The following is a 27,485-nucleotide window of genomic DNA, read 5'->3' as shown; positions in this document are numbered from 1 at the left end:
GGCAGACGCTGCCGCTGTTGCCGCTGCCCCTATTACCGCGGCTGCTGCTGGTGAAGTGAGGTGAGGTGCTGTGTTGGGCCGGTGTCGCCGGCGGCCGGGGAGGAGTTGGGGAGCAGGACGGCCGAGGGACGGCCGGGACGACGGGTTAGCTGCTGCTTTGTCCTCAGCTCCGGTCCCGTCTGCGCTGCCGCAGGGAGGCCGCCCCGGCCCGGCGAGCCGAACCAATGCTGGATCTGGAGGTGGTGCCTGAGCGCTCTCTGGGGAACGAGCAATGGGAATTCACGCTGGGTAAGTGTGGGGTCCTCCCTCAGGACCCTGTTCTCTTGGTTCTTATTTCCCTCCGGGGCCCTTCCCGCCTCTGGTCTCTGCCCCTCACTGCCTAGTGCCCGCGGCTCGTCTGTCGCCTCTTCCGTCCTCTTGGCTTTTGGGGCTCCAGGCACTAGATACCCGCTCCGACCGGCCCGACCCGCCCGTCTTTGGCTCGGCTGGGCCCAGACGCCCTCGCCTCAGGCCCTAACCGGGCCCCTCCCGGGACGGTGGTGCGATAGTAATAATAATAACAATGACCGACACGCCCCAAACACTGAAGACTAGCTCTGTCTTGTGATGCGTAATTATCTCCAGTCGGCCTTCTGGGGGCCTAAGGGTCGCTACTGGTGTTATTCCTAGTCGCTATTTACTGATGAAATAGTTTGAGAAGTGACTGACACTCCTAAATGCCACAACTGCGTGTCTCCCTTTGCTTTTCTGGTCTGTGACTCCCCTCTTCGAAAGGGGAAAACTAGCCCACCCTCCCCCAATCCCTTAATCTGGTGTTGGGAATCTGGTCAAAGGAGTTGGTTGAGGAGAGTCTGTGTGTTAAAGGAACTTTTCTGACTTGTTTCCTTCTCTTTTTTTTTAAATGTGGTCGATGTGGCGAGGTAATTCTAAACCCAGACCTCCGCTGAGAATGAAAAATAGGAGTTCAGGAAAAGTAACATTTAGTTTGTAGAACATTCAATCTGGTCGTTCTGGGATTGTTGTGTGTGTGTGTGTGTGTGTGTGTGTTTTTGTTGTTGTTTTTTTTGACCCAGTTTTCCTCATGCCCAGTGCCACTGCCTTTATGTGTACAAATATTTGCATCCAGTAACCCCAGGATGTGTTTACTTTGATGTTCCAGCACTAGGAAAAGGGGTGGGGAGCAGGTGCTGGTGCTGTTTGTTTGTGCAGGCCTGAACTTTTGTCACACTAATTTGAGCTGCTGGACTGAGTCAGCTGCTCTGTTGGGCTATAACTTATCCTTGAATCTGGAAGACACATCTGTGGAGACACAGGGTACATGAGAAACTGGTAGGGCCCTGCTGGTGTGAACTACAAACCTCTGGATTGTAGGAGCCAGTTTTTTTATTTTTTTGTTTTATTGATTTTTTTTTTTTTACGGGGAGGAAGAGAGAGGGACAGAGAGCTAGAAACATCAATGAGAGAGAATCATCGATCAGCTGCCCCCTGCACAACCCCCACCGGGTATGTGCCCGCAACCAAGGCACATGCCCCTGACTGGAATCGAACCCGGGACCCTCCAGTCCGCAGGCCCACACTCTATCCACTGAGCCAAACTGGTTTTGGCCGAACCAGGCAATTCTTAATTCAAGTCTCCACAACCTTGAAATGTAATCTCCATTTGACAGCTGAGGCTCGGAAAGGTAGAGATGATAAAAAAGATTTTTTGCTCCCACTGCTCTAACCTTCTGAGGATAGGCTCAGTTTTATTTCTAGGTTTCTTTTTGGACTCTGTGCTAATGCAAATGTATCTAGACCTTGCCATTATCTGCCTGGCATAATGGGGAGCTGCATCCAACTTCTTGGCTGCTTTCCTGGCCTTTGTTTGATGGGAGATTAGAGAAATGCCAACATCACAGGGACAGGAAAACCTAGGCCACGAGGAATCTCTGAGAATGCCACTGGTGGCTTGATCAGTGGTGGAGTAAAGGCAGTGCAAATTTGAGATGCTTTCAGTGACATTTGCAGAATGCATTGGTGTGGAGGCATGTCTGAATTTGTTTTTTAAATTTGTGTTAAAGCCCTGGCCAAGTAGCTCAGTTGGTTAGAGTGTCGTCCCCATAAGCCAAAATTGCTGTCTGGATCTCTGGTTAGGGCACATAAATAAGTGGAACAACAAGTCAATGTCAATGTGTGTATCTTTCTCTCTCTCCCTCTCTCTCTTTCCTTCCTCTCAAATCAATAATTTAAATTTTTTAAATAAGTGTTGAAAATGCCCAAAGAGGGTAGATTTAAAGGGTCACTAGAGAATAGCCTTCTCTGAGATTATCTTGTTCCAGGGGGACTGAATGCTCACTTCGTTGAAGGCAGCATGTACCTCTGGACTCTGCTTACAAACATTGAAACTTGAATAAGAAATGGACATATACTCTGAATAGCTTAGTCTAGTGGGAAGGAAAGATTACAGAAATAGTGTGTTTTATTGTAATGGGGTAGAAGTTGTACAGGTTGCTATGGAAGGAAAGAAGACACTTGATCTGCGAAGTTCAGGGCGGAGGCTTCCTGTAAAAAATCAACAGGAGCCCGGCCAGTGTGGCTCAGTGATTTGAGTATTGACCTAGGAACCAAGAGATCCCAGCTTGATTCTCTATCAGGGCACATGCCCGGGTTGCGAGCTTGATTCCCCAGTGTGGGTGTTCAGGAGTCAGCTGATTAATAATTCTATCTCATCATTTGATGTTTCTGTCTCCCTCTCCCTTCCTCTCTGAAATTTATATATATATATATATATATATATATATATATATATATATTTATTATTATTATTATTATTTTTTAAAACAACACACACATACAAAAAAACATTACAGGAGCCAGTACTATTCCTGGAGCAGCTAACATCAGGAGAACCCTAGCAGAAGGCTACTGCCAGATTTCTTATCCAAACTGTCCATACGTATAAATCTTCCAACCAAGTTAACACAAAAACAATGGGCCTGACCCATGTGTTTCAGTGATTGAGCATCAACCTATGAACCAGGAGGTGCCACAGATCAATTCTGGTCAGGGTACATGCCAGCGTTGTGGGCTCTATCCCCAGTAGGGGGTGTACAGGAGGCAGTCAATCAATGATTCTTTCTCATCATTGATATTTTTATCTCTCCCTTTCTCTCTAAAGTCAATAAAAATATGTTTAAAAAAACACAATGGGAAAGGTAGATGGTATGTAAGGAACCATAAGCAATTGGATATTATAATTAGAGCACGATGTATAACTGGAAGAAAATAGGTTCCCTAGATTCCCAGTTCTCTTTGGTAGTAGCTGCCTGGGACACTACCAAGGAGTCTCTGGGTTCGCTGGAAAAGAGGATAGATACCTGGAGTAAAGTTTGTTATGGGATGGGTTTAGAGACTAGATTTTGAAATATGGAGAAGGATGAGGATTCTAGAGGTTCTGGTTTGAATGACGATAGATGTAGAGGTCAGAATGTAGAAGAGAAGCCAGATATCAGAGAGTTGAATAACACACATACTGTCCTTGCACTCATAAAGCTATGTCTTTGTTTCTGGATTGTCTGGGACTTTGTTTTAAATTGCCTGTGTGTGTGTGTATCTTGTTTGAAATATAATGTGTCTTTTTGTTTGAAAACATACTTTTTTTGTGTTCCCTGCAAGTTCCTGAAACTTTTTTTAAAATATATTTTATTGATTTTTTTACAGAGAGGAAGGGAGAGAGATTGTTAGAAACATTGATGAGATGGGGATGTGCCTGCAACCAAGGTAACATGCCCTTGACCGGAATCTGGGACCTTTTAGTCTGCAGGCTGACGCTCTATCCACTGAGCCAAACCGATTTCAGCAAGTTCCTGGAACTTTTAAGAGGCCATTGGAATTGGGATTTTTTTTTTTATTATTGGTTTTTTTTAACAGGAGCATATATAAGTATTTATATATAATGGGCCATCAATTTCAGTTCACAAATCAAGTGTTAAGATTTAGAAGATATTGCCAAAATCGGTTTGGCTCAGTGGATAGAGTGTCAACCTACGGACTGAAGGGTCCCAGGTTGATTCTGGTCAAGGGCATGTACCTTGGTTGTGGGCTCATCCCCAGTAGGGGGTATGCAAGAGGCAGCTGATCGATGACTCTCATCGATGTTTCAAACTCTCTCTCTCTTTCTCTCTATAAAAAATCAATAAGATATATATTAAAAAAAAAAAAGATTTAGAAGATATTTGTGAGTAGGTAAATTAGGATCCAGTAAAAATCCTTAGTAAAATAAGTTGATTCTGGTAAGTGTGTGATTTTTTAACTCTTAATGAGCCCCTACAAGCAATGTGTTTCTGCAGACACTTCTCATTTGAGAAATGAGTCAGATGCCACAAAGGAAGAGAGGAAGGAACTTTCCTAGGTAGACGTAGTCCATGGCACAGTGAGAACCAGGCCCCAGTCTCCAGAGTTATACAGACAGTGCTTTCTCACTCTGGGTTCATGCTGACTTTGCCTTCTCAAAGAAAGCTCTTTGCTTGGGATCAGCACAAAAGTCCCCATTTATGTACTAACCCCCTTTATACAATTCAACTATTCCCTTAGTGCTCGCTGCTAACTTTATTCAAGCTCTTATTGCTTACTGAACTTGGAACTTAGTCTTATTTCTGTAAACCTTAGTGATACCAATCCCAGTCTTTACTGCAGGCACCAGTGTTAGTAAATGGACAGACCAAGTGACCCACACAGGTGTCCTTGCTTCATTTCAGGAATGCCTCTGGCTCAGGCAGTAGCCATTCTTCAGAAGCACTGTCGCATCATCAAAAATGTCCAGGTTCTCTACAGTGATCAGGTGAGTAGTAGCTGATTTGTTTACTGAAATAGCATCCCTAATCAGTGAGTCATCCCCAGAGTTTGGTGATTTGGGAGGGGCTGACTCGCAGGGATTGTTGGGGCGGTGTATGCGAATAGGAGACTCTTCAGCACTAGTCAGTTACCAAGCACTTTTTTTAATTCTAAAACTTTTGGTTTTGATAACTTGGTGCTGCCAGGTTTTGAGGAGCAGCAATAATTGAATGTGTGTGTGTGTGTGTGTGTGTGTGTCCATCTATCCTAAACAGAGACTTTTCAGTGGGAGGTCACCTCAGACTATCTGGTCTTCTGGGGTACTTGCTTTCCATTTATTATTTCTTGTCCAATTTATTGTAGTCTCTATTAAGTGTTGGTCAATTGTGCCAGGAATTAACCCCTATAGTATAATGTTGCATGTACCTACAAAGACATTTTTAGCCCAATTGGCATGGCTCAGTGGTTGAACCTTGTCCTATGAACCAGGAAATCACAGTTCCATTCCCGGTCAGGGCACATGCGTGGGCTTGATCCCCAGTGTGATATGTGCAGGAGGCAACCTATCACTGATTCTTTCTTATCATTGACTGGAGTCTGGCCTAGTTCACGGAATTTGTGCACTCGGTGGTGGTCGGTGCACATCTTAATAGTTCTGCTGTTCGGTCAAGTTGCATATTAGCCTTTTATTATATAGGATAGGATTATATAGGATGTTTCTCACTTCCTCTCTAAAATCACTAAAAATATTTTTAAAACAAACAAAACAATTTTTTTAGTTTCCAGTAAGAGTATGCTTAAGTTAGCACCAAAGAAGAATTTTTTGAACATCAGAATTTTTAAAATATTTGATTTTTTTAGGTATGTAAACTTAGAAGCTATTTTTCATAGGCCTTTAGAAATAGGATTTTCCCATCTCTCCAAAGTTACAATTTCCCTTCCACTGACTTTTTTGAAATCTGTGATTCTTCTATGACAGACCATGTGCAGCAACCTTTGTGGTGATGTGTCACAAACCTCAGGGAATAGTTTTGCTCCTATACAGGCTACAGGTTGTCCTTAAGTGGCTTTTCTGAGGCCATTTAAGTACCAATTTGATTATTTTAGTTGCATTTTTTCCCCCAATTAGTTTCAGATCCTAAAGCAAGTGACAGATTATTTTTGGCATGAAGGATTAGAAGTGGGTACGATTTCTGTGAGGTTTCTCAGTTTTACTTTAGTGTCAGAGGTGAGCCTGTCGCCTATACTGAGAAATTATGTTCACACTGTTTGTACCCCTCTGCATCTTCAAGCAAGCGCTTGGACATTCTTATGGTATTACCACAGGACAAGGGACTTGTAGGAGGGGACAGAGGCTCTTGGAACAACAGAGTCAAAGTGACCTGTCATTTATAAAGTGAAGAATAGTAGCTTTTCCTCTTTGTTCCAGGTCATTCATAACCTAATCTGACTTTCAGTGTTAGACCATGAGGGAATTACAAGTGGCAGGCATCAAAATGGGAAGCAGCTTGAGAAAATTGGCTTGCCTTAGCTGGTTTGGCTCAGTGGATATAGCCTTAGCCTGGAGACTGAAGGGTCCCGAGTTCGATTCTGGTCAAGGGCTCATGCCCAGGTTTCGAGCTTGCTCCCCAGTGAGGGGCATGCAGGAGGCAGCTGATCAATGATTCTCTCTCATCATTGATATTTCTATCTCTCTTTCCCTCTTCCTCTCTGAAATCAATAAAAATATATTTAGCGGGCGGGGGGGGGTGTGAAAAGGAAATTGGCTTCTTGAACTTATAAGTAATTTGCAGACTTAGTTTAATCAGATTTTGGGCACCCCAAGATTAGATGCATTTGAAAATAGGCTTTCTTTCTTTTTATTATTTTATTATTATTATTTGAGAGAGAAGAAAACATCGATTAGCTGCATCCTGCATGCCTCCCACTGGGGATCAAGCCCGAAACCTAGACCTAGGCATATGCCTTGACTGGGAATCAAACCATGACCCTCTGATTCATAGGTCAGACCATAGGGCTCAACCACTGAGCCACGATGGCCGGGTGTGTTCTATTTCTTTTATCACTAACTTTATTGTCAGTCCATTTTTGGAGTACAAATAGTAGTTTTAGCATTTAACTAATTTTCCCCAATATTGCCTAACCATCTAGAATCAGAAAACTTGGATTTAATAATTAGTCTGGTTTTCCTTCTGTGAAGTGGATATAGTTTCCTTATGATGGAATAATCTTTTGATGAGGATCAAGAGGAGTGATCTCTCAGAGCTCTGATATAGTGCTTCTTGCATGTGGTCCTTTCCTCTTCTGCCCTCCTCCTATTGATTTTTTTTAATTGATTTTTTTTACAGAGAGGAAGAGAGTGGGGGAGAGAGTCAGAAATATCGATGAGAGAGAAACATCAATCAGCTGTCTCCTGCGCACCTCCCACTGGGGATGTGCCCGAAACCAAGGCATATGTCCTTGACCAAAATCGATCCTGGGACCCTTCAGTCTGCAGGCCGACGCTCTATCCACTGAGCCAAACCGGCTAGGGCACACCTTGGAAATTTAATGTGCATATCAAGTAGCCCCATTTTTCTTAGAGAGAGAGAGGATGTTATCAACTTGCAACAGACAGCTTTACTGAACTGTTTCATATGGAGGACTGCATAGTGCCTGCTTAAGCACCACATAGCGTGCGTGCTTTTTTTGTTCTGGAGATATAAAGTACTAATAAAACATTGTGAAGATGAATTGTTTGCTTCCTTTAAAAAATTGCTCAGTTGCACGAACAACTCTTTTTACATTTTTATTTATTTATTTTGCTTAGTTATGTCCTGCGTTGTAATAATGCCAGGAAGAAAATGATCAGTTCTTGGGATAGTATAAGAAAATCCAGATCCTCCCAGCATTCTTCCTCTAATCATGGATCTTGAAAGATGCTAAAATGTTGCTTCATCCTGCTTCCCCTATGGACTGGCCCTCTCAGAAATGGAACTGTGTGTTCTAGGTTCAGAACAAGGTCAGGATTCATAAGTCCATTATCTTGTCTTGCTTGAGACCTAATGGTTTAGGCATTCATACAGCATTCTTCTAATGTTTGCCAGGCATGATGGTGCCACCATGTCCTATTTGTAAAGATCAACGGGGTGGGCGGGAGCAGTCTGTGCTGATCACAGAAGGCTCTTGGGAGATAATTTTTCTGCTGAGACCTATACCAGCAGTGGCACAGTCTTTCTCTCTCAGACAGCCACACTTCTGTCATTCACTGCCTACTTTGAGACGCTTTATAAAGAAACTTATCTAACCCTGACCGGTTTGGCTCAGTGGATAGAGCGTGAGCCTGCAGACTGAAGGGTCCCAGGTTCTTCCAGTCAAGGGCGTGTATCTTGGATTGCGGGCACATCCCCAGTAGGAATGTACAGGAGGCAGCTGATTGATGTTTCTCTCTCATCGATGTTGCTAACTTTTTTTTTTTTATGTTTTATTGATTTTTTTACAGAGAGGAAGGGAGAGGGGGAGAGAGTTAGAAACATTGACCAGCTGCCTCCTGCACACCCCCTACCGGGGATGTGCCTGCAACCAATGTACATGCCCTTGACCGGAATCTAACGTAGGACCGCTCAGTCCGCAGACTGACGCTCTACCACTGAGCCAAACTCGTTTCGGCGATGTTTCTAACTCTTATCTCTCTCCCTTCCTCTAAAAAATCAATAAAATATATTTTTTTAGAAAAGAAACTTCTCTAAATCCTTTTGAGAACTGTGTGTCAATTTTAAGAAAGGGCAGCGTTTTGGATGGTCCTATTTTTCTTTTGCTGGCCAATCTGGTTAGGGCCATGGAGAGTCTATCTCTTCTTGGAAAGGAATGGGAAGAACAGTATTAACTTTTTAAAAAATATATATTTTATTGATTTTTCACATAAGAGAAGAGAGAGGGATAGAGAGTTAGAAACATCTATGAGAGAGAATCATCGATCAGCTGCCTCTTGCACACTCCCTACTGCGGATATGCCTGCAACCAAGGTACATGCCCTTGACCGGAATTCAACCTGGGACCTTTCAGGTCTGCAGGCTGACGCTCTATTCACTGAGCTAAACCGGTTTTGGCTGTTCTGTATTTTTGACAGCAGTAAACCCATGCTATAGATTTGTACCCTGTATCCTCAAAAGAAAGTGCCCTAAATACTCACATAATTTTAGCCCTTTTCCCCAAAGTATCATCACTCAAAACCTATAATAATACAGGCTTTGGAAAAGAGAGGCTCTTTTCAAGCTAGTAGTATAAAGTAGCAGCTGTAGGCTGGAAATAGAGCACACTGCATTCATGCAATAGTTTGTTTCTGGCTTCCAAACCTTGTTAGTTGGGGGAGGGAGTCTGCACTTAGATATTTCCTGTGTATTACGTTTATATTGTAATGCTTTCAGCAGGTGCTGGTAAGTAAATTAATTGTTTGGATTGTGTTTTCTTATTTTGTAGTCTCCTCTAAGCCATGACCTCATCCTTAACCTGACTCAGGACGGGATCAAACTACTGTTTGATGCTTTCAATCAGAGACTTAAGGTAACTAAAGTTTCATGTCAGTCTGATTAATATGCGCTGTTGTGAGATGTTTCTGAAACTCCAAAGTGGGAATAAACTTCCTTGGTTCAGAGACCGCAAGGAGGTAGCCTTGCCTGTTTCCCTAAAAAGGTAAAGGTCTGGTAGTTGGAAATATTCTGGGAAGGACTCTACTCCTAGGCTCTGGAGGTGAAAGGGAAAGTATTGAGGATTTGGGTAACGTGGTATGGGGAGTGGGCTTTTATATTAAATAGGAGCTAAATATATGGCATAGATACTCCTGAGTCTTTAAAAAGCTTCTAAAACTCAGCAATTCAGATCCTAGGTGTCTACCCAAGAAATGAAAACACATCCATAAAATAAAATAAAAATTTAAATTTGTACAGAAATATACTTAGCATAAACATAAGTGATTCTAACAGATTTAAGCATAATAGACACAAGATGAAAAACAAACCAGTGTTCATCAGTGGGTGAGTGGATGAGCAAAGTGAACTATGTTCATGCAGTGAAGTATAATATGACAAAAAAATGAACAATTTACTCCTGCCTCAACATAGATAGATCTCAAAAACATTATGCAAAAGAATTAAGTGAAATAAACAGTCACAAAGGACCGCCTTAAAAAAAAGGGGAGGGGGTGCTAACGATAAGGCCTAATGGCAGGATAGGACCACAAGATTTTTGTCAGGTTTATATATCTTACTTTATTTCATTCTTTGGTCAAATAACATGACTTAGAAGTTGAAAATTAGAGCAGTTCTTCCTAAAATGCTGAGACTAAGGCTCAATGAGTTTGAGGAAATGTAAACAAACAACTTGCTGGTGTGCAGGGTTGTCTTAATTAGCGCTCAAGTGCAATTTACTAACACCTGCTTCAAGTCCAGGATGTTTTTAATATACTATTTACAAATGCTTGGGCTTTACAGGTTAGTCATGTGACATCAGTCTCATGCCCCAGAGTCACAAAGTTGAATGTGGCTCTGGGCAGTGGCATGCCAAAGACATCATCCTGGTGATGATATGGAGTTGTCTTTCCAAAAGACTTAAGATACTTCCTAGTTCTAGACATCCCGTCACAGGTGAGCTGCTGAGGAGATAAGACAGAATATGGAAAAAGAATCTTTACATGAAATGAGAATTCCTCATTTATAATGATTTTTCAAAAGCAGGGTTTGATGTGAACATTCTTAGCCCCACATCTTCCTTGCCTCTCCTTGTGGACTTAATTGTCCTGTCCTCACTGCCCGAAGTTTCACACTGGGAAAAGGGAGAGGATGGCCTTCGGTGTGGCTTCATCGCAAATTGGGGAATATTAATCTGGAAACACCTTTACGGAGAGTCACTTGCCTTTTACTTGGTAAAGCCACTTTAGGAAACATAACTTTAAAAGGTTGTGGGGAGGGTAATATTGCCAGGTATTTATAGTAGGGCTTTTCATAGTAACAAAAAGCTGGAAGTAACCTAAGTGGACAACAAAAGGGGGTGGCTAGACAGCCCATTACAGAGTCACAGCATGGTAAAGATAAAATCATGTATAGGGTGTTTATTAAAATACAATACATTTCAGCCCTAACCGGTTTGGCTCAGTGGACAGAGGGTCAGCCTGGGAACTCAAGGGTCCCATGTTCGATCCTGGTCAAGGGCATGTACCTTGGTTGTGGGCACATCCCAGTAGAGGGTGTGCAGGAGGCAGCTGATCGACATCTAACTCTTTATCTTTCTCCCTTTCTTTCTGTAAAAAATCAGTAAAATATATATTTTTTAAAAAGTGTATATACATTTTTGGGGAGCACTTGGTCCATATTAGGTTCAGGGCTGAGTGCTTCCCATGCATTTCTCAATTTAATCCTAATAAACTTGTGAGGTACTGTTTACCAGTCAGCTTGAGGAGAGGATAGTGACTTGCCTGACGGAGTTTTTAATCCTATATTACCAGTGGCTTAAGCTCTGTTGTTGGGTATGGGAAATAGAAGTGATAAAAGCTGAAGAAAACAGTGTGAGTATATTATGCAGAATGTGAGAACAGGAAGTACATTAGATGGGTAAAAAGGTAAAGCCTTCTGCCTCTGTGTGGTCGGTATGAAGGAGGAGGAGGGGCTGGGAGCTGCCTGAGCCTCTGGAAACTGAGGAAGCAATCAGTCAGGTGCCCTTGCTTGGCATCCGGTCTGATCTGACCCATCTGCCTGCCCTTCCATCCAAGGGCTTTAGAATCTCTCTCTCATGCTGTCTTCTGCAGTTTCCCTGTCTCTCACTTGCTGCCTATGAGTGAACTCTGTGGAATGAGGCTTCACAAGTCACAACCTTTACAGCCACCTGTCTTTTCCTTTCCTATTTTGGCTGCTGGCATGCATCCTTTTCTCTCTGGTGAAATCAAGGACTTTTCCAGCCCCAAGGCTAGGAAATCATGGGCTTTAGATTTCCTCAGCTGCTGTTCCTATGGTCCAGCAAGCTCCATAAACTAAAAGCTGCTGGTAGAGTCTACTGGTGACATGAAGGATTCCCATATGGTCAGCACTCTGGGTTCCTTGCCACAAGTGCCCCCCTGCCATTAACTGGTTCACTGGGCAGGCAGGGTTGAACCACCTCCAAGTGTTTGTCTGAATGCAGCAGGTGGATGACAGTGACATAGGAGGAACATTCTGGAGGCTCACTCCCATGCTAAGTGTTCCACCAGCCCTTGAGATGCGGTTTTCAGCTGTTGTAATCAGAGGCAGAGTGCCTGCTTCTACTATATAAGCAGGGCTCTCCTATATAACCTGGGGCCCTGGCCTCTGTCAAATGGCATACCAATTTGGCAAGATAGACTGCCATGCCCAGGCTTCCTGAAGGGGACACTAGTGTCTTATGAATCATAGCTATTTCCCTTTCCTTCCTTGCATGACTTCTCTTGGCATTTCTTTTCATGCTTTTGAGCTACATGTTGCCTTTAGCTAGCTTCTTAACAGGCTCACTGACCTGATATGTTGGGTACTCCCCCTTTGCACACTAATAAGCCAGACCTTAGGGACCTTAACTTAGTGGGACCAGTGGACAGCATTCACAAGTAGTGTAGGAAAGGGTTGATTGAAGTGCTGTGATGGCCAGCAGAGGAAGTGATCCTTAGAAGCAGATAGGATCAAAATAGCCACATTATAGTTAAGAGATGTCTAAGTTGTAAATTCTGTGTTGTGATCTCTGAAACTACGGGCAAGGTCTGGCCAAAAGTGAATTGCCTATTAGGTCTCAGTTTCTGTAACAAAGGCAGATGCTCCTATACCTAATTTCCCTTCCAGAATCAAACCCAGATTGTCAGGGCAAACAGACATTGAACCAGCTCTTGTTTGGCCTCTAAAATGAGGCCCAATGTCCGTCCGGCTGGTTCAGTGGCTGAGCATCAACTTAGGAATCAGGAGGTCACTGTTCGATTACTGACCAGGATACACGCCTGGGTTGTTGGCTCAGTCCCATTGTGGGGCGTGCAGGAGGCAGCCAATCATTCTTATCATTGATGTTTCTCTTTCTCTCCCTCTCTCCCTCTCCCTCTCTCCCTCTCCCTCTCCCTCTCCCTTCCTCTTTGAAATAAAAAATATATATATTTTAAAAAGTAAAACAAGCCCCAAGACCTCCCAGCAGGAGAATGGTGGATGTTCTGCTGGCTGCCAGTCCCTAGACATCATTGTCATAGAGGACTTCATAGTGCTTATTACTTGGTACCAATAGTGGCTGTGTGTTCAATAACTTTTCCTTTGGCTCTGCCCTGAATTCTGGACATTTCCTTTGAGCTTCAGCGTTCTGAGGTTCTCCAGGTTTAGCCAGATGCCCTGGATTAAGGATATATCTGAATATTGTCACAGTTGTCCTAAGCTAATGTATTTTTTTTCTAGCAGGATAGACCCCCCCCTCCATTTCTTTTGTTCTGTAAACACAGTATTTTGAAGCTATTTTTGAAATTGACTTGATTTGGGTTTTTATATGAGGAAGTAGTCTCCATATCCAAGAATACAACCTTTAAAAAATTTATATATATATATATTGATTTTTTATTTTATTTTATTTTTACAGAGAAGAAGAGAGAGGGATAGAGAGTTAGAATCATCCATCAGCTGCCTCTTGCACACCCACTACATAACATACCCTTGACCAGAACCGAACCTGGGACCTTTCAGTCCACAGGTCAATGCTCTGTCCACTGAGCGAAACAGATTTCGGCGGATACAACCTTTTTTTAAGAAAAATATGTTTTCATCAATTTTTTTAGAGAGAAAGGAAGGGAGGTATGTGCCCTGACTGGGAATTGAAACCAGCAACCTTTCAGTCCATGGTTGACACTCAACCAACTGACTCACAGTGGCCAGGGCTCTGAGGTTACAACCTTAACAAACCCATGGATTTGTTTCTGTGGAGCGATTCGCTGTCCTGTAGGGATGGTATGTACAGTCTTCTCTATGATATGACAGTAGATGAGGTACAAGAATCTTGACCCAGAGCATCCACAAACAGCTGTTCAGTCCACTGTAAGAGGGGGAAGGAGAGGTTCTGCTGTGTGTGGTACGGGTCCCCCCCAGATTTAACACTGAGAGCTGCAGGTACTGTGCAGTGCTTCCAGAGAATTTCAGCTAGTGATAGATTATTTTTTTCTTTGCTATTCTTTAAACATCTTCTTAATCTTCTTCAACTACAGAGCATTAACAACTCTTAATTTTTTCTTTTTTTCTTTTTAGGTGATTGAAGTATATGACTTGACTAAAGTAAAGTTAAAATATTGGTGAGTTTTTTCCCTTGCTGGTATATGTCACAAGCTTGGTACAAGTGGGCTAGAATATGCTGTGAATATATGTCAAATAAAGCAGGACCTCAGCTAAGAGGTGATTATAACTGTTTCTTGGGTCACAGCTGTCCTCTGCACTTTGTCTTTTTTGGCACCTCTTTATGCTTTCATGAGCAACAGAATTGGGACAGTACAGATAGGTCTGACTCCAAAACCTATGCTAAAGAAAATGTCCAACGGGCCACTATTTGGGGTCCCGAGTCTGCTTTTTAGGATGATATCTGTATGGTGCACAAATATTTGGCCCCCATTTGGCAAGAGGGTATTCCAGCATCTAGAGTGCTCTGTTCAGTAAGCTTCCAAGGTCTGGCTCTCCTGGGCCTGAGTTATGACTTCATCATTTTATTAATCTCTGTGACCTTGGGCAAGTCACTTCACCTCTTTTGTTTCCTCATCAAATAAATGAAACCAATAATGTGGCTGCTGGGTTAGGAAGATTGCATGAGATGATACTGGAAAATAAAGCATAGAGCACAGAGCCTGGTTAACTAAGAGGTATTCTATAAATGATACTAATTTTCCAAAAAAAATTTCTTAACCTTTAAGCATTCTCCTGAAAGTCATAAATGCCTTATCTTCATGCTCATCATCTGAAATCCTATGCTCCCCTACTCCCAAGCCCATCTCCCAGGAGGGATCCACCCCTCCCCCACCCATCTGCCAAGTCACCCAATTAATCTGCTTTTTAGAAAATTAGCTGCCTTGCTTGGCTACACCCTTCTTTTAAGATGTTTATCCCTTTTTAAGAAAGTTCCTTTTCAAGCAAACTATTTGTAGGCATCCTAGGAAAACACATTTGCATTGTATAAATTGAGGTCACTCTTTAAGTTTGGATACCTGGAGCTGAGACTGGATTTATTTCCTTCTGAACAGATGTCTTGGGAGGCCCTAGAGGACCAATTCTGTGTATAAGCCTCGGGAGAATTGACTTGTCCTGACCTCTTTAATTGTCTCTTATTTTAAAGTTTTTTAATTAAACTTTTATTTTGACATAATTGTAGACTCACCCACCTGTGTTTTGAAGAATAACTCTTTTAGCCACCATCTCCAGTGATCTATGAGCCCAACCAGGGAAGCCTGGTATTAAAAAATGTCTTTGTTTTTCAGTGGAGTCCATTTTAACTCTCAGGCCATAGCTCCCACCATTGAGCAGATTGACCAATCTTTCGGTGCAACCCATCCTGGTGGTAAGCCAAGTCCATTTGATTCCTCTGGTTCTCTGGCAGCCCATAGTGATAAATCTGGCAAGTGGGACCATCCCCACCACAACCTCCTGAAGCCCAGTTCCTGTAGTATATGGGGGTAGGTACTGGAGTGTGAAGGAAAGCTCCTCCCCCTTGTTTTCAGCCTAGTAGGTCAGTTCAGAATGAGACACAGGGAAGTGTTGCCAGTCATTACTTCCTGCCAGGCTGGTTTGTGTTTGCAACTTCAACCGTGCCATTTCCTTCTCATTCCTACAGTATACAACTCTGCTGAGCAGCTCTTCCACCTCAACTTCAGAGGACTGTCTTTTTCTTTCCAGTTGGACTCGTGGACAGAAGCTCCCAAGTACGAGGTTAGCCCTTCCTTTCCCCGAGTGTTTGCTGCCCAATCCCCAGGTCATGTAGGTCAGCAGACAGTGCTATTCAGGCAGATTAGATAGATATCCTCTAGCTATCTATTGCTTCAGCAAAATGTTTCATTCTTCCTTAGGGTTATGAAATGATAGCTTTTCCTAAGGCTTAGATTTTATTAAAGGGGGTATTCCTGCATTTCTTCACTGATGAAAGTAAGGGAAGAAAAACAAAGTAAAATTAAACATGAACTTGCCTGGTTGGGGTGAGCTTATTGACCTAGAGCCATATTTAACTAGTATGTGCTACTTTGATCCAGCCGGTTCACGAAGACCATGAGTACTGGGGAAATGCCAGAGCCTGAGTCACATGGCCTGCAGTGCGCCCTTAGTAAAACGATTGTTCTGTGTTTGCAGCCCAATTTTGCTCATGGTCTAGCTTCTCTCCAGATACCCCATGGAGCAACTGTGAAACGAATGTACATCTACAGTGGAAACAGCCTTCAGGATACCAAGTATGTGACAGGGAGCACAAGCTTCATGCTAAGGCCCGGTAGGTAAGGCAAAGCCTGTGCTTACTTTGTGCCTGCCCCCAGGGCTCCCGTGATGCCCCTGAGCTGTTTCCTGGGCAACGTGTATGCTGAGAGTGTAGACGTTCTTCGAGATGGAACTGGACCCTCAGGTTTACGACTTCGCCTACTTGCTGCAGGTCAGTTACTGGCTGTGGGGTGGTGGATTCCCTCTTGTTCGTGTTGAGACAGTCTAAAATCCCACGTGCTTAGGGATAGTTGGTAGAAGACAAATGATGAAGATGCTTATGATTATTAGCACCACGCTCTAACCAAAGATGCTTATGATTAAAGCTTTCATTTGAATTTGTGCAGGGACAAGAGATAGTCTTACCGTTAGCATATCTTAAATAACAAAGGCACTGCTTTCCTCAGCATGGACGTAAGCCTTCTGTCAGCATATGTAGTTTTGCGTCTCCAAGCTGTTTATTGGAGGTGAATGTTGTGAGCTCCGGTGCTGGCTGTTCTCCGCCCTTTAAGCCCAGTTCTTAGAGTGGGCTGGCAGGAGGGGCTTGTTGGATTGTGGTTTGGCCACACCCTGCTGAGATTTTGCTGGCTTTGAACAACAACAAAAAGAGTGGCTGTCTTCAGTAGTTGGTCTCTCTAGGATCCACGCCTCATTTTGTGGTTCTTATGCCAGGCCAATCTCGGGTACATTGGACCTTGGATGGGGCTTAGTAGGACAGGGATCTCTAGTTGGAGCTTGCCTCCATAAATACAGCCTGGAAGCCAACACAGAGATTGTACCTTCACAGAACTCATAGTCTAGCTAGTATTTGTTCATAATTGGAGTCTTGCAGTCTCTGGGCATTGGTTCTTAACTGTTAAGAGTCTTGTATGTAGAGGGATGACGGTGGGCTAGGAGGGGTGCCGGGGCATATATAATACTTTCAACAATAAAGATTTTTTTAAAAAATCTGATACGTAAACTGAACTACTGCCCTGAACAAATTAGACATTCACAACCTCCAGATTAGAAATTTCTTAAAATGTGATTTTCTAGCCAAGGCAGAATAACAGCTCCTTAAAGGAATGTTGCACCTGAGCTATAGCTTTTGAGAGAGTTGAAGGAATTGTGATGCGGCAGCATAGTTGAATGATTTAGGGTCTGTCTTCTCCAGAGGATTGCTGCTTGAAACAGCAGAATAGTCAAGGGTGGCACAGCTATCCCAGATGACAGGAGGAGGAGCCTGTTGGAAGTGGGTGGTGTCGCAGTTAATTCTGACTGCCACCCTGTACAGCATACCCCTAGCAGTCACATCTCAGGGCTTGAGTTATTGTCCAATCCAGTTTACTCTTTGAAAGTTTTCTTTGGCAAGTGGAAGGGTAGCTTGTCTCAACTGTCCTATTTCTTCCTTCTGTTTTCTTATGGCTATAGTGATGCTTTTTTTTGTTGTTGCCTGTTTGTTTGAGAGAGAGAGAGAGAGAGAGAGAGAGAGAGATCATTTTGTTTCACTTGTTCATGCATTCTCTGGTTGATTCCTGGCATACGATGGGGACAACACTAACCAACTGAGCTATGCAGCCAGGGCCTACAGTGATACTTTTAACAGGGAAAAACAGTTCAACTGTTTTGGTCCCCGCAGTAATTTATAGAAAGACTTACTTGGGAATCAGAAACTGAAAAGCTCCTAAAACTAAAGGTCATTTCACCTGGGTAGGTTTCAGGAAGAAAAAGAAAGCTTACCTGTCAGGATGCCTTCCCTATAGCCCCATCTGGGCATCATAAGAACCTGGTACCTGGAGACTTTGGGCAGACAGTCCAGCCTGACAGCATTTTTGGTGGGTTCCAGGTTTGCCTAAACAAAGTTTTATTTTGCTATTCAGTGTATATGTGCTGTGAATAAAGACTCCGGTTAATCGCAGAACTCAGCACCTAGTATTTCAAATTTGGGATCCCTCAAGTCTTCTGTATGTAACAGATGGATTGTTATCCATGAAAAGAGTTTGGTCAACTCTAAAACCCCGTGCAGAGTAAGGTGATGTTGGTGATTATTATGGTACCAGGAATTGCAGTCCACCTCAATCTTGGCCTTTTTTCTTTTTCCCCCCAAAATACTTTGTCTTCCCATCCACAAAATGGGGGGAAATTTTACTAATGGTATATCTATTGCTATTCCCCAACTATGTGTGTGTTTAATTGGAGCCATTTCTGAAATCTGTATTAGACAAAGAGTTAAATATTCTTCCCAAAGAAGAAACTTTTGACAAATCGGGATTTTTTTAAATTTATTTTTTTCATTTTTTTACTTTCCTGGTTTTCTCTTGGAGTACTAGTGTGTGTCAGGTGTTTGTGGAATTAGGGAGTGAGTTAATGTGTGCTTCACTCATGGCTTTTATTGAGTGATCTTTAGGCCCAATCTCTTGTTGGGTGTTACCATTGAGAAGTACCTCCTAGCAGTAAGTACCCTTTATCTTGTCAGGACCTGCAAAGTGTCAAGAAATCATAGTACTTTACTATATACTTAATAGCACCTGTGAGCTATTTATTGTCCCTCAGTTGTGTGCTGACCTGATTAGGATCTTTATCACACCATAAACTCCATGTAGGCACCTGTTTTGCTCACAATTGTTTCCTCAATATCTAGCCAACTATTCCCTAGCCTTTAATGGTCAATAGTAAATACTTGGTGAGTGAGTGTATAGTGTTTCCAGAGCTTTGTGTCATTTTTGTGGAATCGAATGAGTCTCTGGCATTATTTAGATAAGGTAATGATCTCTAGTAGCATCTCAAGCCCTTGCACGCAGTTTTGCCTCTCAGCAGACCTGATAATGCAGTGTGCAGTCAGTGGCCTCTGGAGCCCCCAAGGCCCTGGGCTCCAGAGTCTCAGGCCCTCCCCTGGAACTGATTATACCTTTCCCTTGTTCTCTGCAGGTTGTGGACCTGGCCTGTTAGCAGATGCCAAGATGCGGGTATTTGAACGTTCTGTATATTTTGGTGATTCTTGCCAAGATGTTCTTAGCATGCTTGGTTCTCCACACAAAGTCTTCTATAAATCAGAAGATAAGGTAAGGGAAATGTGTTCATAAAGTGAATAGTGGAATAGTGGTCTCTTAATGTTTTTAAACCATTAACTTAATATTGAGTAAATATAAACTTTTTGCTATTTTCTCATAGAACCTGTTCTGTTAAAGCAGATGGAGAAGTAAATTGAAAGCTCTTTTCTGACACTTGTTGGTCAGATTATGCTGCCTTTCCTTGGAGACCAGGGCCAGTTTATAGTCAACCACAGCTGGCTGGCTTGGTAGGCACCAGCAGCTGGGACTCCTAGACTCTTGCCTACCCAACAGCTTAATGTCAGAGAAAAAAAAACACAATTTATAGCATCATTTAATCCAAGGATTGTATTAAGGGGGTGGATTTTAATTCATTATTTTTTTCTCCAACAGATGAAAATTCATTCTCCTTCCCCCCATAAACAAGTCCCATCCAAGTGCAATGACTACTTTTTTAACTATTTCACTCTTGGAGTGGTAAGTTATGATTTCTTAAAGTGTTTAATTTCTGCAGGCATGGGCAATGTACCTTGGCACACCTGTGTACACATATACAGCCGAAACTGGGCCTAGCAGCAGGGAACCTAGCCCCAGCTGGCTTTGCCCACTATTGTGTATGTCAGACTTTCCTGCCACCAAGATTGCTGAGATACTGAGTTCCCTGGTATGTCTTCTCCGATAGAAGCATGCTCCATGCGTGGAGTCTGGGAATCATTCAGGTTAAGATGTTTTGGGAATTAGAGTTCTGGAGTCACAAAACTAGAAGATTAAAAAGTTTCAAAAACAGTGGGAGTCTGTTTGTGTATTTAAGGGATCATCCCATTGTAGCCCTATGCTCTGGACCTCGGGGTGCTGACAGTCCAGCTAGTAGATGGGTTTTGTGTGTAAGAAATGATGGTGTAAACACTGCACCAGCAGGATACATCTCAGAAGGCAGGGCTAACCTGGACCTTGGATCTTCCAACCTCTGAGCGCTCTAGGGCCTGGGGTAGATTCCAGAGAAGGTGAAAGGAGAGATGTGGGTTTGCCTATGTGGGAAAGACCAAACAGGAGCCCGGAGTTGTGGGAGAGCAATGGGATCATAAACTGTTGGGGCTAGGCTGTGCCAGGAGGGCATGGCACTATTATAAGCTAAACTTTTTAAAAAAATATACTGATTTTTTTTACAAAGACGAAGGGAGAGGGATAGAGAGTTAGAAACATTGATGAGAGGAGAAACATGAATTAGCTACCTCTTGCACACCCCCTACTGGGGATGTACTGGCAACCAAGGTACATGCCTTTGACCGGAATTGAACCTGGGACCTTTCATCCGCAGGCTGATGCTCTATCCACCGAGCCAAACCAGTTAGGGCTATGCTCATATTTTTTTATCCTGGTCCTTAACAGAAAAGATCTGATGTGTTTGAGTTCCCAAGCAGCCACCTGTGCTGGCCAGGACTGCTGGCACATATTTGGAATAGGGAGGCCTATAGATGTTGGGTACCCCCTCCCCGAAAATGTCCAGTTAAGGCTGCTTGGTCTCATCTGTCCCCTTGATAATTGCTGGAGAGAAAGCTCCTGCCTGCAGGCACCCTCATTGTGGAATAGATGTCTCTGAGTTGGACATGTCCTGGGAAAGGCTGCTGCCCTGCCTTAGTAACTTCTGACTCAGGCATCCTTGTTTTCTATCCCAGGACATCCTCTTTGATGCGAACACTCACAAAGTGAAGAAGTTTGTCCTTCACACCAATTACCCTGGGCATTATAATTTCAATATGTGAGTATACCTGTACCTGCCCCTCTGAGCAGTGGGCCTTGGACTAAACATCCCCAGGAAAGAGAGCCTATGGCTTTAGAGTTTACTAATTTATCTACACCTCAATTCTTGCTGGCTCATGGGAAGTGAACATTTTCTGAGTGTTCATTCTGTTCCTGGTATAGTGTCCAACACCTTACATCTCTCCCTCTGTACCCAGCTTACAAACATGGAAATAAGTTCAGAAAGCTTGGTGTCTTAACCAGGGTGGTAGTCTTCAGACTCCAGAGCTGTACCCTTTTCTGTTGAACTCTTAATTCCTAAAGCTGGCCTTCCCCAGTGAATTCCGAGTCAAGCCCAGTGCTGGGCTTGGGATAGTTGTGCTTGGTTCTGTTTTCCTGGAGTGCAAGGTAAAGATGTGGGTAAGCCTTTAACCATTTTCCTTTTCTCTCTTAGTTATCACCGTTGTGAGTTCAAGATCCCAATAGCCATAAAGAAAGGTGAGTAGTGAGTGTCCTCCGGATAAGAAAAGGCTTTTGGGTTCAGTCACGATGAGAAGGGACAAGTGATCCAAGTAGAGAGGATGGTAACAGGTGGGTTAATGTAGTCTTGGCCACCTGATCCTGCCCACAGCCTCGACGACTCTGGGCTAAGCTCTCTGTACAGTGGTTGGTCTGTAGTCTCGTGGAGGCCTTCCAGGGCTTTTCCTGTAACTGGAGTGCTGGTCTCTGGAAGGGAGGTTTTCCTAGCTACAATGGTCATCCAGGTGCTCCCCACCCTGCCTTGTGATTGTTGTCCACTGCTGGTTCACACCTGACTGACCTCCCTGCAACCCTCTATTTTTCTTCCATTCAGGAATAAAACCGTCTGTCTCTCCTCCCTCCATACTCCATCCCCAGTTCGAAGGGAGGCCAGATCTGGATTCTGTCTAGGGCTAGGTCATGGGTGGGCTGGGCCAGCTGCCAACCACTCTGTATTATTCTCTTTTCAGAAAATGCAGATGGTCAGACAGAAACATGCACAACCTATAGCAAGGTGAGCTCCTATTTTCCCACCTGGTGCAGCCTAAAAATGAGGTGGTCATGAACATGCCGGCATGTTCTCTGGGCCTGTCATTGGTCACAGGTGTGGTCAGGCCCTGCTAACTCCCTGCCGCCTCTATGCCTCTTGCAGTGGGACAACATCCAAGAGCTCCTGGGTCACCCTGTGGAGAAGCCTGTTGTCCTTCACAGGTGAGTGAGAAGGTTACTATCTCTGGCCACCCTGTCAGAAGGCCTAGGGAAGCCTAGCGGTGGATATTGCTTAGAAATAAATTACAGACATGTTTATACTTCTTTCCCCAACTCTGTGCATTAATACAGGGCCTACTTTTGCATGTTTGCCTGTTCAAGAGAGGTTGCCTAATGGGAATAGCTTCTCCCCTCCTCCACCTACCTCCAGATATGAGAGCCTTTTCACCTCTAGTTACTCAGAAAGGGAGGCAGTCGTGACCAACTGCCCTAGGATCTTATTTCCATCAAAGCTGCTACTAGCCATAGTCCACAGCCCAACCCCAGTACCTGGTTGTCTGAAGCTCTCTGCCTCCTGACTTCTCACAACCTAGTTCATTTCCATAGTAACTTTCTGTGCCATGTTAGGCTGAGGGAGGCCTGTTGCTCCCTCTAAGACCCCAAGGGCCTGTGTGGGACTTACAGACCACCTGCCAATAGCTCCCACTCCCAAAAGGGACTGCTGGCCTGGCCTTGGCCTGCCCCTCTAATTCTGGCTTCCCCGGCCTCAGGTCCTCCTCCCCAAACAACACCAATCCATTTGGCTCCACATTCTGCTTTGGTCTTCAGCGGATGATCTTTGAGGTAAGCCCTGGGGACTGGGGCCGCTGTTCTGGCAGGGAGAGGCAAGTCCTGAAGAGAGATCGGGGAGGACCTAACGGCCCTGCTGGGCAGGTTAATCCTTCCCAACAACTCTGCTGAGAACTTAGCCTCTCCAATGAGGGTTCAGAAATTTCGCTAGAGAAATTCAGGGTCAGGTAAGCTAAAGCAGTGCTCTGGATCCTGTAAGATGAGCGGTAACAGGAATCCCAATACCTAAAACCAGTACATCAGGGTAAGAAACCACAGGGCAAGTGGGGCTCAAGTGGCTGTTGAGGCCCCATTGGCTTCGGAGAAGAATGGGCTGCCCTGTTTTCTCCTCTGGAGTCACAACCTTCAGCAGGCTCCCGAGGAGTTCCAGAAGAACTGGACAAATAGGTGTGGTGGGTTCATGTATCCCAGGAGGCACAGGCAGACACTAGGGCAGAAATGATGCCTAGCATGAGATAAGGGATGTGGAGGGATTGGCCCAGTCCTGTGCAGTTGTGTTGTACACACAACCTCCATGACCATGTACAGGGCCTTCTTTGGGTCCTTTCTCAGCCCCAGTGCTAATCCCACCGGTGGTTTTTGTGGGTCTGATTGCTTGCTCTGCTCCGTCCCCTTGACTGCTGTCCTCTTCTCACATCAGGTCATGCAGAATAACCACATTGCCTCGGTGACCCTGTATGGCCCCCCCAGGCCCGGTGCCCATCTGAAAACAGCAGAGCTCCCCTAGGGACATCACCACCCGTGCCCCTCTCCCCCGTCGAACTGTGTGTCACATCCTCCTCAGCGGGTCTTCGTGTGCCACCTGTGGGTTTTCTTGGACACCTTGCCAGTGTTGAAGGGCTGTTGTGATGTTCTGAGATGAGGCTCAGGCTGGGTGCTCTGCCATGAGAGGAGAGACCCAGATATTCTTCTGTCCGTCCTCAGCCTGCTGGTGCCAACAGGGGACACGGACTGCAAAAAGAAGCACAAACTCTGAGCCTTGATACCTGAACCCAGAAGCTTTTGGCTAACACGTACGGAGGCAGGGTTCTGTCTCCTCTGTCCCATACATGTGGGAAAACTTGGGACTCTGTGGCTGAGGACGCAGGCACCCAGGACGAGGACAAGGCCCTGTGTTTGGCCCAACATTGCCACATGACCCTTAAGGCAAGCAGGTAGCACATCCATAGGACTTGGTTGCAACTTTTGCACTACATCCACTTTAGTTACTTGATGAGCTGGCTGTTGCCAAGGTGGCCCACCTGCCCTTCCTTCTTCCTTTCTTTCACGCGATCCCTGCCAGGCCCAGTAGGCACACCCAACTGGTTGAAACACAGCTTTTCTTCCATCCAGGTACGTGCCCAGGCCTGGTTCCCATCCTTGGAGCCAGCCTTTGACGTTGCCTCTGCCCCGCTATGCCCCAGCCTGGCTGGCAGGGCTGCATGTTTCCATCCTTTTTGCCTCTTTTATTTAATGCCAAAGTTTTAGCCAAAGACATCTTCCTCCTTCGTTGTGTTTCAGCATTCTGTTCTGCACTGTGGGCTGGCTCCCCTGCCCCAACCCTGGGCAGTGTCCCCTGGCTGGGCCCATTCATGGCTCAAGGCTTCTGGGGACTCCAGGAGGGCTGAGCTGTTCAGCCGCTCCATGGGTCTTACTAAGGAAAGTAGCGTATGTGCTTTAAAAATATTAACCTTTTGAAAAGAATTGAGAAGAGAAATGTATAATTTTATCCCATTTTTAATATTTTGGTCTAGCAACTTGTGATACATAGATGACAATTTTGTGAGTTTTTCAAATGTGTGTACAGATTTTTGTAAATACGACTTTTGTAATTAACTCATGTACAGCCTCATCCTGTATAGTTTAACGATGAATGTGCAGGGGACCTGCCCCAGGTTCCTGTATGATTCCTGGGCCTCCATCCAGGCTTGTGTGGCGTTCTCATGACTTTGTGACTGACTGGTGTCTTCCCATTTGGACTGTAGCCTGGCCAGAGACATCACCCCCACCCCCAGTCCACATAGCCCCACTATTGGGTCAGCCAGGACTGATCTCATCCTCCTGGAATGGGGGAACCTTCCTCATGTCCGGCCCACACCTCCAATAAAGACCTATGCCCTCAGCAATGGCTCACCACGTGCTGTTGCCGGGATGTTTGTACTAAAATAAGTGTGGGGTCATTGACTTTCTCTTTTTTTAGAATGTGGGAAAATGAATAGCGGAGTCATCTTAGAAGAGGTTCCTTGGCTCCTCTGAAGGGGCAATACAGCCTTAAAAAAAAAAAAAAAATCCAGCCTCCAGGAGATTGCCCTAGTTGTGTGGGTATAGGTCCTTGTGCCCAGGGTAGTTGGAGGTGGGGAAAGACTTAGTTGACCCTGTGTGCCTCGGCCCCTGCTGTTGCAACCAAACCAGGGCCCAGGAAGTGGGTGTCTCCTCAAAAGGAGATCTAACAACCTTGACAAGGCTGAAAATACAATCTGGAGGGACAGATTGGAAGCAAAATGCCTACTTTCAGATTGAGTTTTAACAGCATGCCTGCCAGCTTCCCTCCTTGTGGGATCTAGCTATGAGAAAGGCCTGTGTGTGCATCCTCGGGGTTTTAAACCAAGTTGTGTTGTCAGAGTCCACGAGTCCCTGCCACTTCCACACACACCATCCCCCTTACTCCCAAAGGTTTGTCATTGCATGGTTCCAGATCAGCTCCCAAGTAGGGGCATCTGAATGAGTGGGGCTGGGGTCTGTGATAGGTTACTACGGGCCCCACTGGAAGGGGCCAGCGGCTACAGGCCGCTGGTGCGCACAGGCCGGCCCAGGCGATCCATGCAGTAGGTGCCACATGAGCCAGATGTCAGCGGCCGAGAGTCCATGCACTACAACCAGCTCCCGGTAAAAGCAGGGGTCAAAGGTGCGCAGGTGTGGCGCGGCAGAAGGTTGGGGTATGCCAAAGGTGCGGAAAGCAGGATGAGGCTCCGGTGTGAGCCGCAGGCGCTGCAGACACATCCCCAGGAAGACGTCGTCTATGGGGAAGAGCTCCACCTGGGCGCAGGCGCCGGCCAGGCGGCGCAGCGTGGCCCCCGAAAGCACGAAGCCGCCGCCGCCCGCGTAGGCCGGGTAGGCGGGCAGGCCGTACACAGCCTCCGGGATGTAGTACTTGCTGGCTCGCGCCCGGATGGGCCGCGCCTGCACGATCACATCGCCCACCAGCAGGTCCTGCGCCGGGTCCCTCGCCGCCAGGAACTCCAGAAGGTTCCCCACGTGCATGAACACGTCGGCGTCGCCCTTAAAAACGAAGCGCACGTTGGGGCAGTAGGCCGAGGCCCAGGCCAGGAAGTGGATCTCCTTGAGCGTCAGGTTGAAGAACGTGTCGTCGAAGGCCCAGAGCAGGATGTCCGCGTAGGTGCGGCTCTCCGCACGCAGCAGGGCGCGCCAGCGCGCTGGGGAGCCGGCCCCCTCGGCTCCGGCGGGGCCTGAGCCCGCGCCCTGGGGCACGCCCAGCAGGAACACGCGGCGCACCAGCGCCCCGCGCACGCGCCCCTCGGCCCCCCACGTCTGGCGCACGGCCTGTCGCCGCTCGAAGTCGGCCGCCGCCGACTTGACGGCGATGAGCAGGTCGGGTCCCGCGCCCGGCGCGCCGTCGCCCCGGCACTTGTGCGGCTGGTTGATGAGCAGGGGGAAGCGGCGCTGGTCCTTGGCACGCAGGTATCCGCGAAAGTCAAAGGGCCCCGTGGGCGTGGGCGTGGGCGGCTCCGGCGTGTCCGCCTCGTAGGCCGGCAGGGCCGCGCCCGCGTGCGGCGCCTGGAACACCCGGAGCCGGGCGGGGGGCCCCCGAGCCGCCCGCCCCTGCGCCCGCGGCGCCCGGGTGGTGGGCGCTCGGCCCTCGCGCTGCGCGTAGAGCAGGAGGCTGAGGGCGGCGCCCAGGACCAGCGTGAGCAGCGCGTCCCCGCGTAGGCGCAGCCTCCGCCGCATGTCCGCGTGGCCGGCGCCCGCGCCCCCTGCGGAGAGACTGTCTGGGTTCTGGGCCCGGCCTCCCCGAGGGAGGGGGCAGGCGGGAGGCCACCCGCCGAGCTTCCCCAACTACCGGCGGTTCCTCCCCCTCCTCTGGGCGCCGTTACTCCCCTCATCTCCCCCACCCCCCACCCCCAAAGGGCAAGGAGACATCCAAGCAGCCGGCTCCCACCCTCAGCTTCAGTCCTGGACGGTGCGCCGAGGCCGGGCCGGGAGAGACAGCCTCAGCCTCCCCCACCCGCCTTCCCCGCGCTGAGGCCAAATCCCTTTCCCTTCTCTCTACTCACCACGTCGGTCCTTGTGATCCGGACACTCACACGCTTGGCCCTTGGGAGCGGCAGGGCCCCGGACGCCGGGGCCTCCCGGGCTCAGCTCAGGGTCCCGAGGGCGGCCATGGGCCAGCTGCAGCGTTGGCAGGAGGGGGGGCTGGGGCTGCTGCCACGTGACCCTCCAGCTGTGCGCGCGGACAGCTGGAGTTCAGCTCCACCCAGGCGACTCGGGAAGTGCCGTCTCGGAGTGGGGACTAGTCTCAGAGAGGGATCCTAGCAAGCAACTCTGAGAATTCCCGGAGAGGTGGGTTCTGGTCTGGATATAAAATCCCCAAATCTGCTTTTCAGGGAGCGGG

At 46.3% G+C, this 27,485-nt stretch overlaps 2 protein-coding genes across 5 annotated transcripts; one reads left to right on the top strand and one right to left on the bottom strand.

The window, feature by feature from the left end:
* On the top strand, positions 1-25,024 carry PHAF1 (phagosome assembly factor 1). 4 transcript variants are annotated; one of them, XM_036441528.2, is made up of 16 exons: positions 1-288; positions 4,737-4,819; positions 9,271-9,354; positions 14,055-14,098; positions 15,269-15,348; positions 15,622-15,716; positions 16,131-16,228; positions 16,310-16,422; positions 19,158-19,291; positions 19,673-19,756; positions 20,956-21,038; positions 21,474-21,517; positions 22,009-22,052; positions 22,191-22,249; positions 22,798-22,870; positions 23,517-25,024. In XM_036441528.2, the coding sequence occupies exons 1-16, from the start codon at positions 225-227 to the stop codon at positions 23,601-23,603; spliced, it is 1,269 nt and encodes a 422-aa protein (XP_036297421.1). In that variant the 5' UTR covers positions 1-224; the 3' UTR covers positions 23,604-25,024. The 4 variants fall into 4 exon arrangements, with proteins under 4 accessions (XP_036297421.1, XP_036297423.1, XP_036297426.1 ...); XM_036441530.2 differs by lacking the exon at positions 9,271-9,354 and having other exon boundaries at positions 67-288; XM_036441533.2 differs by lacking the exon at positions 22,798-22,870 and having other exon boundaries at positions 67-288.
* B3GNT9 (UDP-GlcNAc:betaGal beta-1,3-N-acetylglucosaminyltransferase 9) lies at positions 24,577-27,485 on the bottom strand. Its single transcript, XM_045582809.1, has 2 exons — positions 27,148-27,485; positions 24,577-26,847 (listed from the first exon to the last, which is right to left on the bottom strand). Exon 2 carries the CDS (start codon positions 26,819-26,821, stop codon positions 25,607-25,609), a length of 1,215 nt encoding a protein of 404 aa, XP_045438765.1. The 5' UTR covers positions 26,822-26,847; positions 27,148-27,485; the 3' UTR covers positions 24,577-25,606.

The sequence above is a fragment of the Pipistrellus kuhlii genome, unplaced genomic scaffold, assembly GCF_014108245.1.
Source record: "Pipistrellus kuhlii isolate mPipKuh1 unplaced genomic scaffold, mPipKuh1.p scaffold_m20_p_17, whole genome shotgun sequence".
NCBI classification, from domain to species: domain Eukaryota; kingdom Metazoa; phylum Chordata; class Mammalia; order Chiroptera; family Vespertilionidae; genus Pipistrellus; species Pipistrellus kuhlii.
Note: the sequence above shows the minus strand (reverse complement) of the source record. Positions and strands in the feature narration are given on the sequence as shown.

Excerpts from the sequence above, each read along its gene's own strand:
- PHAF1 (XM_036441528.2), top strand. The coding sequence starts at position 225 with ATGCTGGATCTGGAGGTGGTGCCTGAGCGCTCTCTGGGGAACGAGCAA. Across the intron at positions 289-4,736 it reads GCAATGGGAATTCACGCTGG|GAATGCCTCTGGCTCAGGCA; the intron begins GTAAGTGTGGGG and ends GCTTCATTTCAG. Across the intron at positions 15,349-15,621 it reads CGGTGCAACCCATCCTGGTG|TATACAACTCTGCTGAGCAG; the intron begins GTAAGCCAAGTC and ends TCATTCCTACAG.
- B3GNT9 (XM_045582809.1), bottom strand. The coding sequence starts at position 26,821 with ATGCGGCGGAGGCTGCGCCTACGCGGGGACGCGCTGCTCACGCTGGTC.